Source organism: Camelus dromedarius, chromosome 5, assembly GCF_036321535.1.
Source record: "Camelus dromedarius isolate mCamDro1 chromosome 5, mCamDro1.pat, whole genome shotgun sequence".
NCBI lineage: Eukaryota > Metazoa > Chordata > Mammalia > Artiodactyla > Camelidae > Camelus > Camelus dromedarius.
This window is the reverse complement of record NC_087440.1, coordinates 39,462,935-39,481,024: the sequence shown is the minus strand read 5'-3', so window position 1 is coordinate 39,481,024 and position 18,090 is coordinate 39,462,935. Positions and strand designations below refer to the sequence as shown.

Genomic DNA, 18,090 nt, shown 5'->3' with positions numbered 1-18,090 from the left:
CTTTTCAGTGAATTACTAGATTCATCTAGGAGCTCACCTTTAGGAAAGCTTGCAGGGCACCCCGAGGACTGAGGAGAGACATTTGGGAGAGCTATCAGAGGAAATGGATGATTCAACCTCAGAGCCACATGGCTGGGCTGCGATCCTGCCTGCAGGAGTGACTTGGAGGAAGAGCCTGGCATGGACGGGGAGGGGTGGCACCCGGGTAGCAGAAACAAGATCGTGGGCCTCATTACATGTTTCTGGGATGTTAGTTTCTCTCTAAAGAAAAGTTTACCATAGTTAAATAAATTGGGAAAGGCTAGTTCAAACAAAATAAATAGACTCAGTGATGACACAAATGTCAAACCTTCACTAAGGTAATGTTCATTGCTTATCGTCAACGGGAAGATGGGCAACGAAGCCTTTTCCTCTGCTCTTTAACTAGGGGATCCTTTTCACAAAGAGCATTTCACAGGGCAGTTACAATAAAGAGCACGTTTTGGGAAGTACTGTCTTAGAGTCCGTGTTGCTCTGCATTTTAGAAAGCAGAGAAGACCCAACTGGTCCATTACAATCTGATGTAAGGATTCACCTCTTATTTATAAAATGGAGACCACTATTAACTAAGTCTTTGAACAGAAATCCTTCTGTTTAGATGGTTTATGTGAATAAAAGTGCTGTGAGAACAAGGACCTTCTGGGTAACTACCATATCCTCGATTCTAGGACAGAGCCTGGGTACATGCAATAAATAAATGGCTGGATGCATGAATGAGTGAGTGTTTTCTATATTTAGACTACTGGACTTACGGTATTTCTGTACTTTTATATCTCTTCTGCAAAATGGAAAGTATTTCCCTAAATATTGGTCAAATTTTAAATTCATTTTTATATTATCAATGAAATCAATTTCTACCTCATTTTGACTAACAGTAATTTGGGGGATCAACAGATACTTTTAATTCTCCTCCAGTGTCAACCAAGAGATGGCTGGACACAGGAGAGTTGAGTTTTAGGTTCTTTTTTTTTTTTGACTTTGCAGTCATGAATTTTATATTTTAGTATGAGACAAAAATAGGTAAATTTTAAAAACACTACAATAAAATTGAAGGACTTACATCAATTGATTCTAACACTTAAAAAGCTGCATTAAAATACATGGAATTACCAAAATGACTGAAACTTACATAAAAGGAATAGAATAGAGATTCACGATATAGACCTATCCATACATATATTTAGTTAATAATTTTGCAAAAGCAATTCAAAAGAAGAAACAATGTCTTTTCAAAAGAGGATGCTAGGACAATTTGACAGCCATATGCAAATCATAAAATAATAAAATAAATAGAAGACTGTTAGCTCAAAGTGGATCATAGACTTACATTTAAATGTTGACATTATAAAATTTTTAGAAGAAACCATAGGATGAAATCTTTGTGCACTTGAATGTATAGGGATATCTCATTGTAATTTTAGTTTGCAATTTACTATGGCTAATGGTGTTGAACTTCTCTTCCTGAACCTGTTCACCATTCATATATCTTTTTTCATCAATTGTCTGTTACAGTCTTTTGTCCATTTTAAACTGGATCATTTTGTGTCTTATTATAGAGTTTTGAGAATATTTTATATATTTTGGATATAAGTTCGGATATAAGCCTATTAGAGTTTCAGTTTCTTTATGTCACAAATTTTACCACTGCTCTTACTGGTGGTGTTTTTATTTGGAGAGGACATCCCCTAACAAGTGAGAAACATTGATCAGCCGACTTATATTTTACTGAAGGCACAGATACGCTTTAATAAACCATAAGGAGGAACAGCTTTGAATCTTAAGGAAATTTGTATCTTAATATTTCATGATAAATAGCATATGCAATTTATAATTTTCAAATATTTCAAGATTTTATTACCAATTGATAAAAAAAAAATGAGAGTGGACAGATGGTGTCATCAATTCTACTCATTTGAAAGCTTGAGACTTGTGTAATTTCTAGAATATTACCTATTAGCTCCTGGCTAAAGACTGACCACAAGGTACATTTCTACCTTTTTCCATTATCTTAGTTCCAAATCATCATTTCTTCCTTTGCAATAATTCTCAAGGTCTGCTCACTCACTTCTGGATTAAAGAAATGGCCTCTTGAATGGTTTCTAGTCTACTCTATGCAACACATCTTTCATATTCTTACAAAAACAAAGAATCAGGTATTAAGTCCAGTAAACATAAGTCACCTGCAGACAAGAATCAGCATAACACCAGGAAGACTGTTCTAACAGTCAGAGCTGCTGAGGGGGGGATGGAGCATGCCCCAAGCTGGGGGCCTCAGGGAGGGGTTAGACAGCTATTATAGATGGATGTTGAGGAACAGCTTGGTGGAAAGGTTAAGAAGAGAAATTCTGGTGTCAACTTACTTGGGTTCAATTCTTAGGCTCTCCACCTACTACTAACTGTATGACTTTTTCCAAATTAAAAAAAAAAATTTGTTCTTTTCTTAGTTCCTTCATCTGTAAAATGGGAAAAATAATGGTACCTTCTTCATTGTATTTTGTGAGAAATGAGCTTAGAAGAGTGTTTGATACTTGGCAACTATGCGATGAATATTAGTAGTTATGCTGGATAGGGATTCAGGAGCCCATAGGTAGTTGTATATGACCCTCAAGGGAGGATCCTTCCGAATTCAAAATGTGGTTTGATATCTATGGGTGTTAATGTTTTCCTTGGGTCACTGCTCTTTTGAATGAGTTATAATCAGAACTTATCACACTGATCTCAGATGCTTTCCCTGGCACTCCAGGGGCTCCAAGATCTGGCTCCATCCTGAATAAGCATGCATCTTTGCCTCACTGGGGAAGACAGGGCTCCTTCCTGCCTCCTACAGGCAGTGTCCTCACTCCCACTTTGCTGCTTGAGATGAGTCTCCTGGAAGATCATGTCTCCCTCTTTGCTCTTAGGTTGGTTTTCATGCAAGTCATCTCTCCTCATCAAAGCCACCCACAATCATTTAGCCTCTCCCTGGTTTCTTACACCACTTGCCAGTTTCATGCCTCAGCTGGGGACAGCAGCACTAGCATTCTTTTTTCTCTGATAGTTGACTGTGTATAAGTCTTATCATGATCAGTTTCCTAAGGGCAAGTATCACATCTACCTCTTATCTTCTCCGTAAGCACCTAGCAAAGTGCTCAAAACAAAACACATGGCCTGAGTTCAAATCCCAGGGTCACAGTCGCCTCTAGTGTGAGGCAGGCCATTTACCATCTCTAATTTTGGTTTAGGCACATTTTGAGAAAAATTACTGGAAACATGCCTACTCATGTAATTGGAACATATAGGTAGAACGTAATAAAAGCTATCATTAACATTATTAGGATATTTGCAACAAGTTCTGGCTTGAGTAGAAAAAGCTAAAGGGCCAATTTTCCAAAGCCAGCATTTCCTGAATTTCAGTTAGTGAAATTTCAGTATGAGTAGGAGGGAGGCAGTTTGGGGGCCCCTCCCATTCAGAACACTCCTATAGAACCAGGGAGATCAGTAGAGACGAATTTATATTCCTGTGAATGTATCATGTAACAGGTATTTTTAAAGGCTAATTAAATAAACAAACCAACCCCCCTCTCACCCCGGACAATATGTATCAAAGTCCCTGCCAGTCATGGTCTGTGTGTGTCTGGGCATGTCAGAGTAGCTTGCTCGCAAGGAAGCCATGTTCCTGGGTTGAATTTCAGGGCTGAAGTTTAACCTGAGTAGTTCAGCCAAGACCGCTAACAGCTGGGGCCTGTAATACAATGCTGCCTTGCTCCTACACCGCCGTGCCCTGTCATCCTCCTCCTCCTGCTTTGTATTAACGATCTGTCCCCTTCACATGATGGTCAGCTCCTGGAAGGCAGGGAATTTCATCTTTGTTTCCTCAGTGCTTTGTCTAATGTCTGACACATGACAGACATACAATCAATGGTCACTGAATAGTCTACATAATCCCGATTACCAGGTATGTCTGGGTCTTCAGTGAAAATTCACTCTAATTAGTAACAACTAGGTCCCCTCTCAGGCTAGTTTTGTCAACAAACAGAAGATGGGTTGACGTTTGCCATGGGTCCCAAGAAGCCATGTCCATGGCTGTATGTCACGAGCAGGCACCATCAGGAGCACGTGACCACCTCCTGATGACCTATTGTTCTTCTTGCTCTTTTTCCATCTCACGCTTGCTTGGGACACTGGTTCTGAAAGGAAGAGCCTGGAGAAGGTGCACAGAGCCTGGCCGCACAGTGGCCAAGGTGGAGCAGAGGCCAAATGCACAGAGACAATTGTGGCTGCACTCCTGGCTGAGGAGACAGGTAGCTAATGGGGATTGAGAGACCCAGGGCTGAGTTTTGCCTGTAATTGATTCAGATCCTACTGTTCATTGTGGTGGAAGGAGTTTCAGTGTAGAGATGGAGGAGGAGAGAAGGATTAGCTGCAGGATTTTAGTTCTAAGTGAGAGAACATAGTCAAAAACAAAAGATGTTTTAACCCAATAAAATATGTGTGTGAGGGGATTGTTAGGTTGCTCTCAGGGCTTCAGAAACCCCTTGGAGAAAATTCCTCTGGTTCTGTACCTACCAGGGTTCTATCTCCTTTCTCTCTCCGGTTGCTAGGCTTCTCACCTATGCAACCCTAACACTGTACTCTTGCCTCTAATCTTGGCTGCTAAACTAACCTGTGTGGTTTGGGGCAAGCCACTTAGAATTTCCATCATTTCCCCCAGTCTGTAAAATAAGGATAACACGCTGACCTGCCTCAGAGGGACAGGGTGTGAATTAACTCCTGTAATTAGTGGTTTCTGTGCTCTGCATACACCAAGCGCAATATGAATGCCAACCATTGTCACAGTGGCCTGCAAATGCTTTGCTTCTAAAGCTATATTTGGGAATAACTGCTTACCAAAGAGTTGACAACTGCAAGTTGCAAACTTTACACAGAAGCAATATTTCCAGTATTTTCCCCAAGCAATCATGAGTAAATTGCTCACTAGGGGTGGAAATGGTTTCCAGCCGGTTCTGCCTCTTCTGATCTGTGCACCCTGCAAAGCTCAGTCAACGCCGGGTAACTGATCCTTCTTAAGTCTGCTGTTGAGCGTAGAGGAGGAATTCAGAATGGTATCATTTGGACAGGGATGAAATTTCTGTGCAGCCATATGTATTGAAGGCAGATAACTTGTGCTTTGTTCAAGGCAAGAGTTATAGAAATAGAATCTTTAATTTGTTAATATCCAGTGACAAAGACAGCCACGTTGTTTTTTATAGGGAAGAACAGGTCATCCATTAACAACTTGTCTTGGGTTTCATTTTAGAAACTCTGAAATGTACCCCTTATTACCATAAGTAAAGGAAAGTCAAAATTATGACCTAGAAAGCTTGGTAAAACAACTTAAAAATAATGGGTTTAAAAAATTGATTTTCTAAACCTTCAATAGAAGGTTTATGGAAAAAAATGCTGCATATAAACTGAGTGAACCTATTGTGTATTTTGATAAGAGGCCTACGCTTCTATTATTGAACAAACCATTTGCTATCCTGTAAATACCGTTATATTAATTTATATAAAAGTTGCACTTTTTTGAGTTGCAACCACTGTGATCTAAATTTTGGAAGAGAAAGTTAGTTTCAGTATGGCAGACAGAGTTAGGGTGCCATCCAGCATCTCCCCTGGAAACTAAACGGAGGCTGCCTTTATGTAGCTAAGTGAGTCACCAACAGGGATTTTCACAGGTCAGGGTACCACGCCCCCAAGGATGCCTTGTGCTGCCGCAGAGCGTTCTCAGAGCTGGCCTGGAAGGGCGTAGCTCAGGTGCTGGGCCAGCAGACCCTAGTAGGAAGGACGGATTTCCCCTTATTTTCTTTAGCTCCCTCAGGCAAGATCCTAGAAGTACACACAAGGTTGCTTTGCAGCTGTTCTCACCATACACAGACAAGCACACAAAAATGTGAGCAAACACAACTTAGGGTTCTACGTGCTCTTAGGCCTTGCATACCAGAAGAAAGCACTGGGAAAATGTATTCCCTTCTGTGGCCATTCCAGGGGATCTTGTTTTAGCTTAGCTGAAGATAAAGGCGACATTTAAGAAAAGCCTACTTTCTGCAGGAAAAAAATGGTACTGCGTCAAGGTAGCTTTTTTTTAGGCAAAAGGAGCATTCTGAGTTTGGCGAGGCAGTCCCTATAGTAGTACTGGCTTGTTTTTGGAGAGTGTGTGTCATCTTCATTCAGGAGTGGCAAGAGATAGTTTTTATTTCATTTCAAAATAGCGATGTAAGGGAAATACATCATTTTGCAAATACAATTTTTGGATGAAAGCTGAGTTTATGTGTAAAGGATGTCTCTGGGTTATGGAAAGATGACTTTTTGTTAGGCTGCTATCTGACTATTAGAATTGACACATACATGTGCACACAAGTATTAACAGGAATCAGGCCAGGTTGGGGTAATCGTGAACTTGTCTGGCTCTTTGCTACAGCTACAGTAGAGATGCATTTCCTATTCAATCCAGCAGAGATAACCGTGATACATTATCTGATGGATTTATCTTTGCTTATATTGTATGAATATGGAAAGGAATTAAACGTGTGTTTACAGTTTGATAAACATTCAACATAAATTATACATTTTAATTTCATTTATTAGTTGGGGACTATGGAAAGCAGGAATTTCACTGCATACAAACTGCCATTCAGATTGAAGGATTAGCAGTTTCCTGAAAAGGTACACTAATTGTAGGAACAGAATTGATTTCTATCTCAAGTGAGTCATGACATGGTTTGTATTCAGAGCTTTAGAAAGGCAAAAGAGGGGCCAGTTCATCCTCATGACTATACAGTTCATATTTAACACTTCCTGTGGGTCTAACATTGTCATCGTGAGTAATTCTAGTGCTAATAAACCTATCATTTGACAACTTGAATATTGTCATTACCACACAAATTATCAAGCTCTATTTATGCCTAAAAGAACTTGGCCTGATCTTTTAGCATTAGCATGTGGAGCCGTCTCCATGATATTATCTTACCATACAATGACTCCAAAAATCTCACAGAGATTAATGGTGATAACATAATTCCAGAAAGTTGCCACTCTATATGTAGAAATATATTGGCAATAAAATCCAGTCACTGTGTGCCTTTCCCCAGTAGGGGATCTCTCACTTTTCTTTGATTTTTAAAGGCTTCAGATCAATAACTGGAGTGACATTATTAACAGCTCCCTCAGCACCTTGGCCAGCGCTAATATTAAATCCATTACACCTTCTGTTTGACATTTGCAGTACAGCAGAAAGTGCTGTAGATACAGTCACATTGTCTGGGGACTGAGGTTGGATGTGGGGTTAGTAAGATGGTTTCCCTTGCTTGACTTCTAAATTCAGTTCATTGATAGGAAACTTAAACCAATACCAAAAAAAAAAATCAAAGCATCTTCCCCTCCTACTCCAATCCTATACTAGGTAGTAAGTATTTCACCCATAAAAATACAATTATATCTCATGTCTAAGCAGCTTTTGAAATACAATATTGATCTGATCCTCAGATAAATTTTTACATTCTTTGTTGTTATTCCTAAACATTTGTGCCTTTAATTATATCACTTGTTATGAAAATCGTCTAACGAATGCAGAGGAATTGAGTTCCTGTAGAATCAGGAGCTGATCCCATTTACCACAGCACAGGGGCATAAGTAGAAAATGAAGATTATTTCTATTCAGGCAAGTACTCAACTTCTTCAGTTTTGCTTGCCTTTAAAATATTCAGGACGTAGAGTAGGTGTAAAAGCATAAAGATCATACTACTACAGTAATTATCTTAACCTCCCATAACAGGCTAGGTCTGCTTGAAAGTTTAGACAAAACACAATAGCCTCTACTTTAGATAGCCAATGGCTAACCATGTTGCCGTAGTTACTCTCACTCTTCACCAAGAATACTGTCTCACACATTTTACTAAATTGTCTATATCCCAGTGCAGTATTGATTTCTCCCTCTGTGAGCTCGCACCCATTCAGTAAGCAGCAAGAACCTCGTATCCTGGCTGAATTCTCCCCGAACTGGGGCCCAGGTGTGTTACTCCCGACAGTGGTCCTATGGCTGGGAGCTGATGGTTATAGCTCGTGGGGAGCAAACCACTGGAGACAGAAAGGAAATACTACGTTAAGTGAGAAACATGGCAGGGAAAGCGGTCTGTGAGGTTAAGTGAAAAAGCAGGCTACCAGAAGCATGTATGTTACGGTTTAATTTTAGTCAAACAAACAAAATCTAGAAGGCTATCTAGCATACACCTATAAGAAAAGTGGTTATTTGGGGTGGAGGTGTGTTGGTCTTTATACTTGGTTTTCTGCATTCTCGAAATTTTTCACAATGGGCATGAGCTTTACAACTGGAAAAGATCAGTCTGTTTTAATGAGGAGGAAGAGGGAGGAAAACACAACAATTTTGATGACCTAACTCAGGGAATATTACTCTTTGCTTTCAGAATAGGGAAAAATTTCAAGTACCTCCAGGATTTCTTATTTATTAAGCATTTAAAAGATGTGGCACTAAGATTTGTTTTTTAAAATGATAGCACTCATAACCCCAAAATTATAGAATCGTTAAGAGTGATGAAAAGAGACAAGCAGATCTACAAAAACAAAATGAGCCACCCAAACATCTTGTTTCAGAGGTTGTGTGCCGCTCCCCCCCGCCCCCCACCCACCCTGCCATCTTGCAGGAGCCACAGGAGCAGAGGCAAGGGTGCAGGCAGGACCCAAGCACAGAGCAATCTCTTCCAAAATGCTTGGACTCAAGCCCCTAAAGAAGCATGCTAGAACTTTATAACTTTTAAAAATAGGCTACCCATTTATTTTTCTTCCGCCTGCCTTTAGAGTTCTCTAAAAGAAAGAGCATATTTATCAACTATTAATGAATCTGCATACATATAAAATATTTATTTGGGTTTGCTGTCCAGTCAACAGCTTTTTTTCCCCTGTCTCATTATCTGGAGACTCATTCAAGACAAGACAATCACAGGGCTGGCAGGTCAAAGAAATAGAATTCCTATTATGGGACAGGATCACTGCCTCTTAGGCTGGTTTAGTCACTTATTTCCTTTTATTATAATGCCAAATGTTATTTAGATTTCAGTCACTTAGTAATGCTACACTGAACACATCGGGGCTTCTGAAGAATTCCATACCTACTAGTCCCTTCATTTTCATAATCACCACATATTGATATCCATTTTCCAACCAAATTACACCACTATTTAAGCAAGAATCTGTGTTTTATCAGAGTTTTAAAGATTATGATGTAGTGAACAACAGTCTTCAAAAATGTCCCTTCGTGTTATTAAGAATTAGAAAATCTTGTTAAAATTCTTTCAGCTTTTAAGAAACATAAGCCGCTTTGGGATGTAGTGCCTGACGTGGACTTTTAAAGTCATTCCCCTGGAGCAATGATCTGCATTAGTGAAGATATTTAGCTAAAGGTAGCATCCTACACTGCCTTTCAGTATTTGAGCAGTCAGTCTAATTGCCTTTTTAAGACAAAGACTGAAAATCACCCAGACTCCAGAATCATACGGCAGAGACAGTTTAACACTCTAATGGTGAGACGTCTACTCTCCATCAAGGAAGAGACGCACTTCTCACGCGACTGCCGCTAATGAGCCCAAGTTGTTAAGGAACATGGAAAGCAGAATTCTGCATTTTCCCAGTTAGGATGGCTCAAGGAGGGCCAGGAAGGCAGGGGAACGAGCCCTGGGTAAATTTTCAATCACACTTCAGTGTTAAATGACAGAGTAACTGTAAAGGATATATGTTGTTTTTCTAATATCTAGAATTAAAGATGCTAAGTGAGAACTGAGTCCTGACAGTGTTCATGGAGCTGTTTTATGTAACCTGGTGCTTCACAGAAAGCATGGGATTCATCAGAGTTTTTATAATTAATCTCAAACCAGTTTGATTTTGACTAGCTTAGGGATACCCTAGCAGAGCTGCTTTGCAGGCTGTGGATTTTGTTTTTCCTCTTCCAGGGGACAAGTCACCCTTCACGGGTTTAGGGAGACATCAAGCGCAATATGGATCAACAGTGGGGTCTGGCTGCCAAGAGGACCCGCTTTAACCTGGGGCTGCATAACAGGAGTATAGTAGCCTAACCCGAGAAAGGTGACAGTCCCCCTGCTTTGTGCTCATCAGAATATATCTAGAGGCTACACAGTTCTCAGGGCCCTGTTTTTAGAGGGTCACCAACAAACAGGAGCATGGCCAGGGGAGGGGGACCCAAGTGGTGAGGGTCTTAGCCTTACACCACTGAATGGTGGCTGTGGACCTGGAGAGAAGGAAGGTGGGAGGAAGAATCTGGTGTCTCTGACTTCATGTATTTGAGAGGCTGTAATGGGGAGGAAGGAGTCAGTCTGAAATGTGGTCCCAGAGGGCAGACCTTGGGTTGGTGGGGGAGAAGTTGCAGCCAAGTCGATTCTGGCTCCATATCAGGAAGAACTTCCTATCAGACCTGCTGACCAACCGAGTGGGAAGCTTTGTGTGTTCCTGGGCTTCCAATCAGGAATGAGCAGAGATTGGAAGGGCCTCTGTTGGTTTTGCTGTAAAGGGATGGTTGCATAGGTTGGAGGTTGGATTCAAGGATTGTTGAAGATTCTTCTTAACTTGAGAGTTCGTGATTCAGGGCAACAAAGTCTACTTTTCCATGGCCTTAGTTGACATTAAGGTTGTAAATTTGATTTCTTATACACTGATTGTTTAAGAGTCATGAGCAAATCAGGTTTCCCAACCCAACTCCAAAATGAAAGAGTAGAGAACTATTTTCATGTGCTACTTCTCAAATATGCCCAGATGTGAACACTCTAATGACTCAAAAGCAGGTGCAAGGATCTCACTGACATATCTGTTCAGTAAAGCCAGCGAGCCATGGTACAAGAATATATGACTCCCCCTGACCTCCCAGAAGAAAATTATTTTCATTTTTAAATAGTAAAGAGTAGTCTTAAATACTCTTTTCTCATGCATGGGGCTCACCAGAGAAGAATGCTGACCAATACTCTAAAATAATGCCCTAGAAGCTGCAGTTAACTTAAACGGGGAAACATAGATTAATTCCAGATGGAATGAAAATACTTCCAAAAGAGGCAAGTATGTTTTTTTTTTCCCTTCTGTGTGAGCAACCATGCTGTAATTATTTCTAAGCAGGTCAAATAAAAGTGTTTTCTTGGAAGTATGTAGAGTTATTGTTAATCTTAAGATAGGGTTTCTCCATTTTTCTTTCATAAAATGCTTTTGTATTGCAAGCCTGTTTTAGAACAACATTATCAAGTAAAGTACAAACATCTTGAGAGTGCAAAAATAATTTCCCAAGTAAGCAAATAAAACTTTGCACTTCAAATCAGGCCTTGATTCATTAAAAATCTTAAACTTCTCATGAGAAAAATTAACATTTAAACCACTGCTGCTTGGCCAAGCACTCCACCACACAAGAATATGAAATATCTCCTCTAAAAAAGTACAAAAAGGACAAAACCACAAATGTGGAACTTCAATTAATTTAAAGCCCCAATCAGCAAAGAATAAATCCTTCGCAGATCTAATTACCAGCGCTCTCGGAAGACCCAGGCCGACCAGCCAATCTTCCCCGTGTTTGAACAGCTTGATGAACTAGGGGACTGATGGATATCAAGTCATTTTGTTTAATTTATAAATGGATTTTCCCCTAATACTTAAATTATCATCAGTACAACACAATGAAAATGGGAACATTCTGAATGCAAAGTCTATAAGAGTCCTGGAAGGAATCCCAATGAGGAATGTCACCTCTGCTCATTCCTCTATACAATTGATCTAATTAAATACTGAGGGTGGAAAGGCAGTTTAAAATGTAGCCATTTCTGTTTTCTTTTTAGCCTTAATTTATCTGTTCACATCTTTCAAGTACCTTCTGATACTAAAAAAAAAAAAAAAAAAAAGAAAGAAACCAAGATTCTACAAGCCCCTAATACTTTTAATTCTCCACAAGCTAATATTCAAAAAGTCTTTGCTATAGATTTTGCTGAATAATAAATGAATGCATTACATTTCGCCATGGTAACAATAAAGAGGAAGAGAGCTTTCCAAATCTGAACCTTTTTCCTCCATTAATTTGAACGAGAAACTCAAGGAACGGGGACCTTCTGTATGTACTGTTCAACTGAAATTAGATCTCCGGATTATCCTTATTAAAATGTCTTCTTATTTTCAAATCTCTTCCTTATTTAATTACTGCACAGGACAGAAAGCTGCACAGAATTGTTAAATACCATCAGACCTATTTATAGTCTCTTCACACTGGCAACTTGAGCGCGATTATTGGCAAAGGTCCTGCCCACCAACCCACGCGCTGGGATTGCAAGTCCCACCTGGCTCGGGGGTCTCGGACTGCGAGGAGGAAGATGCTGAGCTGGCGCCATCTTCCGCGGTGCCCTGTGACAGGAGCCCCCGCCCCGGCGGGAGCTTCATGCCCAGCTGCTCTGCCATCTCCACGTGGTCCCCGGGGTGGACGTAGTCGAAGACGCTGCTGCCTGTCAGCTCCACCTGGGGTGGAAGAGAAAGAAAGAGTGGGAAAGAGTTGTCACAGGCTTTTCATTTTTCACATTCGGACCTACTGCTATGCAGCTTCTGAGCAGAAAAGGAAATGCAGGAAGCCCCCAGAAACAAGGCTGATTCTAAGACTTTATCCTCCAATGCTTAAGGATTCTTGAAATTGAAAGGTTTTTTCCCCCCCACATGTATTTATTTAGCAATTGTTTAGCCCAGTTTTTTCTCAAACACTCTTGTTTGCATAAAGTCAAAACATTCTGTGAAATGTGGATGAGTCTGCCGGAGTTCAGCTGTTTTATCCACGCATCATCAAATACTTGCCTGTCTGGTGTCAACTGGATGACTGACTGAATTCTACAGTTTTCTTATTGTGAAGTTTGAGCTTTGTATAGAAACAGCCAGAGATAGCGAATGAGTATTTTCCTTAAAATACACAGATTTCCAGGATGCGTATTTATACGTATCAGCTTATTTCTATGTAAATTTAAATGGAAGAAGTGCTGCTTACAAATATATGCAAAGGCACAATGCTTTCATTAAATATTACTCATTAGCTCTGTAATCGTATGGAGAATTTTCCACGCAAAGGAGGTCAGCTGGGGTCTGAAGCAGCCATTTTTTTTCTGCTGGTATCAGCTTGTTTTGCCTTCAATCTAATAAAATACATGGTACAGATCTCCTTGAGGGCTTTTAAGGAAGTGTTTTATTTTGTTTACTCTTTGTGTTCGGCAGCACCTCCATTCCAGGCTGGCCCTCTTCTGGTATTTGATACTCATTCTCTACCTTTGGAGTCAGCCTCTACTGTCAGCCATGGCCGCTGTCTAAGGGGGCAGAAGTTGCTGGTGAGGACTGGCCTTAACCTCTGTACCCTTCTGATGCTATAACTCTTACTTCCTTCCAAGAATAGCAATAATGGTCCTAAAATAATGTAGTTGGGTTATAGGTACTACGACTGGGAGAGATGCATCAGGAACAGAACAAGAAAAAGCTCTTTCCTGGGTCACTAATGGGTTTCCCATTCTCCAGAGTTTAATGGTCTCAGGACAGCTCTAATATGCCACAGAAATTGCCAGAAGTTCAGACTGTCACAAGTTTCTTGGCGGCTATTTACCTAGAACCCTTTCCTACCACAGCTGCCTTTCCTGAGTAATTTGTAGCATCCCTTCAGATTCCACCAAAGTGCCTGCACTCTTCTGCCTGCCAGGAAGGCAGGCTGGTGGCAGGCACACTGTCACAGAGAGTGTAATGCTCAGAGCCATCGTTATCTCTCGAACTCCAAGTCCCGGTAAAACCATCACATCGACTCCCGGACACCATTTGATTGAAATCTTAACAGTCTACACATCTTCAACATCTATCAATTAACAGAGGTAGAGCCAGAAAAATGGGAGGCTAAATTCAGTTTGGTTAATAGCTGTTCCTGAAAAAGGCTCACCTAACTTTTCCCGAAAATGAGGTCCTTTCTCTTTGCTATTAAATTACACTCTCCTGTATTACCCGACGACCGACTCTATCGTTTTACAGTAACTATTTCCTCCATTTGATATTGTTACGGAGCGTAAATCAGGATTCAGAAGCGATGGGTTCCTACCCTCTGGGAGGGAGGGATTACGTAGAAATAATCCCTTTAATGTGCGTCTTGCCTCTAAGCATTTCACACAGCAATAAATGGGTAAACTGACTTTGAGCAATTAAGAAATTAAATGAAACTAATAAAATGTGTGTTTTAATATTTCTTGATGGTTATTTTGTTTGGGGATTAGTGAGTATGAGGAAGTCACTCTCATTCTGCATGGAGTCCAACTGCAGCACTTTAATAGAAATTTCTGTCACTTTTCTCAAACTCCAAATCTTTAACACTGCAATGTGCCTTTTGGCACTGACCACAGATTGTGATAAGATGACAACACAGGTGGGAGATGTAATAGATTTTTTAGGGGTGCTGGTTATTGAATATTCATGTAAGCCAGTCATATGGCGAGGAGGAGCGGGCCACTGTCTCCACAGCCTGATGGACTTAGATGTGCAGGACTGCCTTTCCACAAAGTGATGACCCAAGTATAGCACGGGTGGTCTAGTTAGAGCACCACTGAGTCACAGTGTGCCACACCACATGACGCAGTGAGGGCTTTCTCCTTGTCTCATGAAGACTGTGCTTATTTCTCACAAGGAGATTTCCTCAGTGCCAACCTCTCCATCCTATATTAGGCTTTGAGGTATCTTGGTGGAGGACTCGGACCTTGTTGAGGTTTTCACGTATGTACTGTAGTAAAGTTCAGTGGTGCTGTGGAACACACAAAATAGCGGGAGTTATAACCTGACTTGGAGATAGGAATCCCTTCCTCCTCTGTGTGTGACCTTGGACCATTCACTTAACCTCTTTGAGCTTCAGTTTCCTATTCTGAAAGTGGCAGTATTGCTGCTCTGCAGGACTCGGTGGCGGGGGCACCACTCACACTGTGTTCTATGTGAATGGCACCCCCTCCCAGAGGACCACATTTTAGAATGGTGCAAGGCAGTGGCCTGACAGCTGGGATGGAAACGAGACTTGCTTTATGTGCCTCACAGCCTAATTTTGAAAATCCAGTGAAACCATGCAGAGAAAATCTCCTTGTGAGAAATAAGCACTACAAAATGCCTGCTGTTGTCACTGCTGTTTGGCAGATAAGAATGGATGACAGGCATGTTGATTCCTGTGTAACTTTGGTGAGGACTCCTTAGGGTCTGTGTGGTCGCTTTGAAACATCTCTTTAATCAGTAGGGGGTGCAGCAGAAGTGATGCGTGCTCTGGGCCTCAGCTACCGACCACTGTGCACAAGTACTCTTCCTACTTTGACGAATCCTCGTAACAATCTTTGGAACTGATATGATTATCCCAGTATCTGGTTAAAGTCTACTTGACTCAACCTCCCACTTCTCTGGTACTACCCCTGCAGTCAGAGAGGCTGAGCAGGCACCTCTGAGCTCCTCTGTCCTGTAGCTTCACTTTTATTCAAGAGAGAATGTTGGTCACTGTGGAGGGAGGAGGCTGAGGGCAGGCAGCCTGGCTGGCAATCCCCTGGGCTAAGGACACTTTGCTATTGGACTCTTGAGTCAAAAGAAGGCAAGAAAGCAGGTGTACTAAACTGAAATAGATACAGGGGTAGACAGAAGTCTACTTATATATAGACCTTGAGTCATCGTCATCATCATCACATCCATCACTTTCAACATTTCTCATAGTGTTTTCACTTGACTTAAATAGATTTTAGAGCTGGAAGAGACCTAAAAAACATCTATTTATACTCCCTTATGGAATAGGTAAAAACTTCAATAGTTCTGAGAAGTTAAAAGGCTTGCTCAAGTTTACCCAGGTGTTTAGTGGTAGAAGCAGGGCTGTAAGCCCCACTGGCTCACTCTGTTTGTGGCTTTCCTCACTAAACCCCTGTCTGATTTGTTTCTGTCTCTTATGAAGACTGACTAGGCAAGAGACTTGGAACTTAGCTGCCACTAAATTCCAAGCCTCAAAAGAGACTGCAAAAACTAAGACTAGGGATTTTTTACTTGATGAACAGATGTTCACATGAGCTTGAAGTAGAAAAAAATAGAGCTTCCATCCAATATGACTATAGTTATCAACTCTTCTAGAATTTTTGCCCGCTGAGAACTAGGAGTAGTGTCTTGTACATAGTAGGTCTATCACAAATGTTTGCTGAATGAATAAAAGATGGATATATGGGCCTAAAAAATTTGCTTCCTCTGTACTTGATTGGGACAAATTTAGCTTGCTTCCTTTATATTATTTATGGCATTATTATTATAACATTATTTACTGCTCTAAAATGAGTACAATATAGCACCATAATATACTCATTCCCAGTATTTGCCATATGCATGGAGACCTATACCTTCTTCTATAGAGGCCAACTTAGTTAACTGAGGATAGAATTTTATAAATGCTGGCAAAGAGCAGGCTTTAAGGAATTCTTTCAGATAATATGGCCATCTTTATATAACTATTTTCCCCCCAAACTATGACAAAACTGTGTTTAGTTCATTAGTTTATTATGTGAATTTTCACATAACTTCATTAAACAATTATTTCTTAAGTATCTGTTCAAATCACCAACAATAGAAATTTACAGAAATTTCATTTTCTATGGATTTTTGGTCCTATCTTCAATCTATAATTATGCTCTAAAGAACGGAAAAGTACAGCTTTCTCCCTAATGTTGTGTTCTTCCAGTTAGTGCAAGTTACATTATAAGGCAAATGTGAGAACCTCTTTATTTTATAGTAAACTCCATCACCTCTATGGTAATTTTAGAAAAGGTAAACTTAAGAAACAGACTCATGGGAATTTGAATTGTTTCCCGAGCAGAAGAAGGAAAAGCAAGCATGACTGTTTCCAACCTTGCTCACTTGGTCCCCCTGTACTTCGGCTGAGTGACTCTGAAAGAAAAATCCCTCTCTCACATTGCTTAGTGCATTAGAAAACAGCTGAGAACATGTAAGGGGGCCAGAGACAGGCAATGAGTAATAAGCGGTCAGAGCCAGAAACAGCATTCCCTTCTCCTTGCATTTCCCCACTCAAAGCTACCAAGATTCCTCCAGGACGAGCCATAGCCACTTAGTGTCATCCCACATACTCAAGCTAAACCACCTGGCCTTCCTCAAATTTATTTCACATTCTGTTCGCTTGCATGCAATGTGTACACTAGACACAGTTGATTTGGTAACTCTGAAGTTTCCTGGAAAAAAAATGTAAATATATTATACAGTGGTTTGAGTTGACTTCCATGTCGGGTCATTGTACCCTGCTGGTACATAGGAGGGGGGACTAATTTGTCTTTTCAGACATCAAGCAAGCATGTCAATAGCCTTTGCTTGACCCCCTGGGGTGAGCAAATACTTTTTTAACTACAGCAGTGTACCAACAGTGCAAATCATTGAATTCAGTGCTCCTTTGATTGAAAGGGTTTGCTCCAAATGAGGAACAGGCAGCAATACTGCTAGTCGTCCCCACATTGGAATAACTTGAGGATACTTTTAAAAGCAAGATGATAAACCTGTTTCTTTCTTTAAGCCCATTTCAGTCTTAGGAATAATATAAAATTCATTTTTAACATATAAAGAGCAGGTTTGAATGACCCTTTTTAAGGTGGAATTTCTTAAACCTTTTGTAAGATGCTGGGTTTTTGTAGATTTCTTGAGGGCCTTGAGATGACTGAGAGGACAGGACGTTAAGCAGGTGAAGCCCTTTTTCAGGAGTCCTTCAGCAGCCAGGCTCCATCCCCACAGGGGATGCCTGCAATATTTGGAGAGAAGGTCATGCCTGAAAGAGGACAATGTCAGTGGCAAGGGGTTTGGAAACCTCACTCCCAGGTTAGGCTTTCAGATCTACCAATAACACCCTGACATCCTGGTTAGAAAATCCTGACCCAGGATAAGATGGAAATTCTATCTCGCTATGGCAGATTAGGATTTGTAGTTTTTTGGGTGTCACATTTATATTATTGAGGGATAATAGAGTGATAAAAGAAT

General features: G+C 40.6%; 1 protein-coding gene and 1 long non-coding RNA gene across 10 annotated transcripts in view; one reads left to right on the top strand and one right to left on the bottom strand.

The window, feature by feature from the left end:
• NPAS3 (neuronal PAS domain protein 3) overlaps nt 1–18,090 on the bottom strand; it is a 799,526-nt gene that overhangs the window by 108,869 nt on the left and 672,567 nt on the right. For all 7 annotated transcript variants that reach the window (XM_064485884.1, XM_031453562.2, XM_064485886.1 and 4 more), the window contains one exon: nt 12,387–12,561. In XM_064485884.1, coding sequence (XP_064341954.1) covers nt 12,387–12,561 — 175 coding nt within the window. The remainder of the gene's footprint in view (nt 1–12,386; nt 12,562–18,090) is intronic.
• LOC116153509 (uncharacterized) overlaps nt 1–18,090 on the top strand; it is a 219,019-nt gene that overhangs the window by 161,538 nt on the left and 39,391 nt on the right. The window lies entirely within an intron of this gene.